This window comes from Monoraphidium neglectum (assembly GCF_000611645.1).
Source record: "Monoraphidium neglectum strain SAG 48.87 unplaced genomic scaffold scaffold03648, whole genome shotgun sequence".
Classification (NCBI taxonomy): domain Eukaryota; kingdom Viridiplantae; phylum Chlorophyta; class Chlorophyceae; order Sphaeropleales; family Selenastraceae; genus Monoraphidium; species Monoraphidium neglectum.
The window spans coordinates 1-5,912 of record NW_014009981.1 but is presented as its reverse complement, the minus strand read 5'-3'; the positions used below and the strand labels follow the sequence as shown (position 1 = coordinate 5,912).

At 67.6% G+C, this 5,912-nt stretch overlaps 1 protein-coding gene across 1 annotated transcript; it reads right to left on the bottom strand.

Annotated features, from left to right (window-relative positions):
* Positions 1-620: 620 nt before the first annotated feature.
* Positions 621-2,904, bottom strand: MNEG_13138 (hypothetical protein; the record flags this gene model as incomplete). The annotated part of the gene is made up of 3 exons (XM_014038390.1): positions 621-677; positions 884-1,266; positions 1,473-2,904. 3 exons carry the CDS (start codon positions 2,902-2,904, stop codon positions 621-623), a joined length of 1,872 nt encoding a protein of 623 aa, XP_013893844.1.
* Positions 2,905-5,912: the final 3,008 nt, after the last annotated feature.

Sequence of the window (5,912 nt, the reverse complement as noted above, 5' to 3'; positions counted from 1 at the left end):
GCTCTCCAGCCGCCGCAGGCCGCCCCCCGCGCCGCCGCCGCCGCTGCTGACGCTGCCCGCGCTGCTCGCCGCGCCCGCGCCCGCCCCGCTGCCCGCGCCCACAGCGCCCGCGGCGGCGGCAGCCGAGGGGTCGACCAGCCCCGGCACCATCGCCTCTGCCACCTTTCCCATGGCCTTGCGGCTGGGGCGGAACTTCACGGCGAGCTTCCTAGTGCCTGTGATGCTGGGCGCCTCTGTATTGTGCAGCGCCTCAACAGCGCGCGCCGCGTCGTCGGGGTCCCTGAAGTTGACGAAAGCGTACCTTCAAAGTTTTGGGAGCGGGCGGGTGCGCGTCGTTGGGGGGACCATTCAGTCGGTGAGGGCTCGCTAGGGTGTCCAGTCGCGGGGGCGGCGCCGGACGAGGCGGGCGCGCGGCCGTGCGCCGCGGGCGGGCGGGGCAGTCCGGCCGTCCGTCCGGCGGGCGGCGCGGGGGGCGCCCTGCAGCCGCGTCGCCGGCCGCGCGCACGGCAGTCGCCCGTGTGGGTTACAGGGCGGCCAGGTGGCTGGGCGCCCTGGCGAGGCGCGCATTTAGGGGTGGAAGGCGCGGGGGCCGAGTACGGGGGGGCTGCGCGGCATTGGGCTCACATGCGGCCGGGGAAGGTGACGACGTCCTCGACGGCCCCGTGCACTTCAAACACCTGGGAGTGACCATGATTGCGGCGACATGTCGGTGCGTGGCACAGAGGTGTGCAGGGTGGGGTGGAGCGCCTGCCGAACCGGCGCCGGCCAGGCGCCGTCACGGCGGCTGCGAGACCGTCGGCCGTGGGCCGGTCGCGCGGAGGGGCGCGCGGCTCGGACTCAGGCAGCGCGCGTACGGGGTGCGCCCCCGACGCGAGGCGCGCACCTGACGCAGCGCGCTGCGCGGGAGCCGCGAGTTCAGGTTGCCCAGCCAAAGGTGTCGCGTCTTGACCTTAGTCAGCTCCATGGGGTCGTAGTCATCCTCCGCCGGCTGGCATGATGACGTCATCCCAACGTCATCGCCGTCGTCGCCGTCTCGGCTGCCCAACTTGCCCGCGTCCGCCACCCTGTCTGGGGGCCCGGCCGGCGGCTCCGCCCCTGCTGCGCCCTCGGCGCCGGCGGGGGCTGCCGCGGCCGCGGACGGCGCCGCGGCGTTGGGAGCGGCGGCGGCGGCGGAGACGCGGGCGTGGATCGCCTCGGCCTCCGCCAGGGCCGCCGCAAACGAGGCCGAGGACAAGCGCAGGGCGTCCAAGTCCGACAGAGAGGCGTCTGGAATGGAGGAGGCGGGGCGCAAGTGGGACAGGGCCCGGCGGAGGTCGGAGAGCGGCCGCCATGGGGGGCATGTGGGGTACGCGGAGGAACGCTGCTGACAGGAGGTCGCTCGAGCAAACACCAGGATTCGCTCCCTCGCGTGCGGTCGATTGGCGCGGCTGTGGCATGTGAACGGCCGGCGGCCGCGGCGTTTGTGGCCGCACCTGAGGGAAGGGACGGCAGGTGGCCGTGGCTGCTGCTGCTGACCGACGCGGCAGACGCGAGGTCCAGGAGGCTCCCCGGGCTGGTCAGCGACAGCGCGCGCCGCAGCCCCCGCGCCAGCCCCGGCGGCACTTGCAGCGGGGCCGCCTGCTGCTGGTGGTGCGGCGGCGGCGTTGGTGCCGCCGCTGGCGGCGAGGCTGCGGCGGCGCTGGGCGCGCCGTCGGCGTGCGAGCTCGGGGGGGACAGCGCCGAAGGGTTGGCAGGGGCGGCAGGTGAGGTGCCAGACAGCCAAGCCATGGTTTGTTGGCCCCCCTGCTGCGCCGCGCCTGCCTGATGGTCCCTGCTCAACTGTTGCTGCTGCTGCTGCTGCCGCTGCCGCCGCTGCTGATGCTGCTGCTGCTGCTGCTGCTGCTGCTGCTGCTGCTGCTGCTGCGATTGCTGTTGCGTCTGCTGCTGCTGGTGGTGGTGGTGGTGGTGCTGCGGCTGTTGCTGCTGCTGCAACGAGGTGTGCGGCAGGTTCGCTGCCTGCGGACTACCACTAAGCTGGCTCTGCCCCTGCAGCAGCAGCACTCCCTGTTGCAGCCACTGCTGCTGCTGTTGCTGCTGCTGCTGCTTCTGCTGCTGCTGCTGCTGCTGCTGCTGCTGCTGCTGCTGCTGCTGCTGCTGCTGCTGCTGCTGCTGCTGCTGCTGCTGCTGCTGCTGCTGCTGCTGCTGCAGGAGTGCTGCCTGCATCTGCAGGGCGTGCAGCTGCAGCTGCTGCGCTTTGGCTGATGCGGCAGGGTTGATGGAAGGGTCAAACACCCCAGCAGGCGGCAGGATGCTGCTGCCCATAAACAGCCCAGGAGGCAGCTGCATCGCCTGAAGCGCCGCGCCAGCGGGCCCCACGGATGACGGCAGCGGCAGTGGCAGGGAACCCCCCGGCAGGCCGCCTCCACTCAAGCCGGCGCCGCTGCCAACCCTGCCATCGTGCGCGCCGAGGGAGCCGGGAAGAGGGCCGAAATCGCAGCCCTGGAAGCTGGAGAGGCGCCCCTGGACCGGTGCGCCCGGGCGGATGGCAATGTCGACGATCGGGTCGTCACTGCTGCACAGCGCCGCGGGCGCATGCTGCTGCTGCTGCTGCTGCTGCTGCTGCTGCCGCTGCCAGTCCGCCTTTTCGCCGCCGCCCGCACCAAGGTCGGTGCTGGCAGACGCCGCCAGCGGCACTCGCGCCGCCGGGCCGGGCGTGGGCGGGCCCTGCTGCTGCTTTGCGGCTGGATCCTGGGGGCCGTCAGCAGGGCTGCAGCTGTCGTGAGACGCTCCATCGGGTGCCGACCCAGCCCAGAGCGCCCCGGGCTGCCCGAGCTGCACGCCGCCCAGCGCGGCCGCCTCGTGCCGCCCACCACGTCCCTGCGCGCCGCAGCGGGTGGAGCGTCGGCGCGACGTGCAGTGCGCCATGCTGCGGGATTGCACGTAGACTGCGCGCTCGCCTGGGGCGTCCTGTGCCGTGGCCCCGAGGCTGGCCGTTTCCCGTCCTCGGCGGCGCCACGTCCCCGTCTGAACCCCCCTCCCGTCAGAGCTTCAGTCACCGGGACCGATCCGTGTGGTTGGGTGATTGCGCAAGTGCTAGGTACCCTTTGTACAGCAGACGCCACAATGCTCACCTGCATGCGCGGCCGGCAGTCGATCGGGACGCCCGACGCCGCCGAGGCGGTCGCTTCCACTAAAACATGCCTCTGGACCCCCTATCGAGCACATTGCAGACCGAACGAGCTGTAAGTGATGCTGTTGGCATCTGAATGTGATGGGAATGCAGCTTAGGCCCTGCTCGGGCCTACGGGAAGGGCGTTGTTCTGGCGCTGACCAACAGGTGCCTGCCATCCAGCTCCTCAGGCGTCGGCCCCAAATTCTATGATTGTGATGCATTCTTTCTGAGCATCCGTCCGCGCGCAGTCCCATCCCCAGCCCGCCCTGCTTGCAAGCCAGGGTCACCAGGTTGAACTACTCCGCGCTTGCCCCATAGGCTGCCTGCTGCACGTGATCAATAGCAACTACGTATTCATCTGATTCGCGGCGTGATTCAGCGTCCTCAGACCCACCTTGACGTCGCTGCCTGGAGGTGATGGACCCGCGCAGAGCTCGCCAAGGAGTCCATCGCAATCGTCAGCCTTAAATCCGCTCATGCGACACGAATACACAGGACAGCGCGTTGGCCGAGATCATCCGCTTGTGGCCGCGTTGAGGCCATCCTGAACCATTCTAGGAGCTGTGGTGGCTATTTCACTGGAGAAAAACGCACTCCTACGGCATGGCTAGGCAGGCAATGGAGCAGCTCAGTCAGGGAGGGCCAATGCAGAAGGCGAAGGAGTTGACCACACATGTGCGGCATCTCATGAACGCAGTCAACCCGTTGCCGGTTCCGCGCCAATCGACACACGTGGATGCAATCACTTAAACTTGCATGCATGCTACGACGGAGTTTATCTAAACTCGATGCTGCGTTGTTGCACGCGCACCTCGATCCAAACGACGTGGAGTCAATCATTGGGGCGATGGGCTGGGCATGACACACCGACGCCAACGCTGAATTATGCCATGCATCCGCGGAGAGGCCGCTGCCGCTTTGGTAGAAGGAAGCAAGCCCGCCGCGCGACCCAAGCGAACAGGCATAGATATGTTACAAGGGGCCCCATCAACTCGACACCCATTCGTTGTACTGCAAGCGTCAGCCGCAGCCCAGGAGATAGGCAAACGCGGGGAGCGTTGGGGTTGGGGGGGTCAATCGGGGGCGCGCGCCAGGCAGGAGGACATGTGCGGGAGGCTGGCGGCGCAGGCGAGCACGCAGAGTGGGAGTGCGCACTTCATGCACGCGCCACGCCCCTCGCCAACACCGCCACGCAGGAGCCCTCGAGTGCGCTCGCACAGCCTCCCAGGGCTTACCTTGATAACATTGTGCACCGTAGCCACGACCCCTGCGCACACGCCGCAGGGTAGCGCTCGAATTTCAGACCCTGGCACGGCAATACGTGTGCTTGTGTAACACATACGAGACAACAATGAATGCAAGCGCAGCATGCTGGGTCCCTCATCAGGTAAATTGTTCCTTTGCGCCCCGCGCCCCCTGGCCCCGTTACCTGCCGCGGCCATCAGCCCCGCAGGCATGAATTTTCTCGTTACAAGGAAGCGCTGCCCCATAGAACCCGTCTGGTTTGCGTTTGAGGTCGGAGGGCGCGGTTGTTGACGAGTAATGTTGCACACTCTCAGGAGCAGGTTTGCCAGACGGGCCAAGCAGCAGCTCCACATGCGCGGCTCCCTCCACGCAGCGACCCAGCGGCCTACCAGGACCATTGAAGAGGCAAATCCGAGGGCGAATCCCGTGTCGGCGCGGCCGTTGTTAATGAGGTAGACGCTGCCGAGCCGAAAATGGGAGAAGGGGTGCGGCGGGGACGAGCGGCCACACGACGCGCTGAGGACGGGTTCTTGGGGCGGCAAGCGAGGGCGGAAGGCACGCTGGGGCGCAATCAGGGCGTGCTCGCTTTCACCTGGTGCCATAGAGCCCGCCGAACGCCAGCCCCGCTACTAGCTGCGCGGGAAGGAGCCGGGGGCGGACGTCGCGGCGGCGGCGGCGGCGGTTTGCGCAGGCCCGGCCTCTGCTGCGGCGCGATTGTCGCAAGGCAGCAATGCTGCCCTGCAGTGATGCTTCTGCACTCTGCAGCAGCTGCTGCATTGATGCTTCGCAGTGCCGCCCGAGGCACATGGGCTTGATGCATGCGCTGCCACAAGCCCGTTGCGGCACGACGGCCTTGCCCGGGGGTGCCAAACAGGCACCGGATAAAACCTACAGATGCCTTGGACCCCTTCTTCACAGCACCCATGATGCCCCCTGGTGGATCGCGGTTCCGGAAAAGTTGCGGGATAGGACACGCGGCAAAGGTGGGCTGCGCCGCAGGCGTGCGTGCTGTGGCGGGGCGCTGTCTGGAATCAACACGCCTTCAAGCACTGCTGCCCGCACCGCACCGGCTGCACAGAGCACTGCCATGGTAGCATTGATGTGCGAAGCACCCGCAGGAGCCATGCTTGCACCGCCAGATCGCGACTCGAAAACTATTATTTCGGAGAGCACACGCGCGGTTCCGAGGAACAGACGGCTATGAAAAAACAATAATTGCAATGCCCTGGCATTCTCGTGCTCTACTGCCTTGCCCGGCGTGCGTTGACATGCCACAGTCGTCGACCAAAGCGCACAGCACGAGCAGGCAACTGCCACTGCCACTCAAGTGGTCACCACTGTGCAGCCTGTTCGCCGATCAGCCGATGCGGTCAGATTACAACAGTAGCAGGACTTAGTCAGGGGCCGCACTTCATACACGGCTGTCTCGTCATCTCAACGCACGCTCGACGCAGCAGGTGCAAGCGCCCTCTCTACCCCTTTGTCGCCGCCGCTGGTGCCGCTGCCGCTGCCGCTG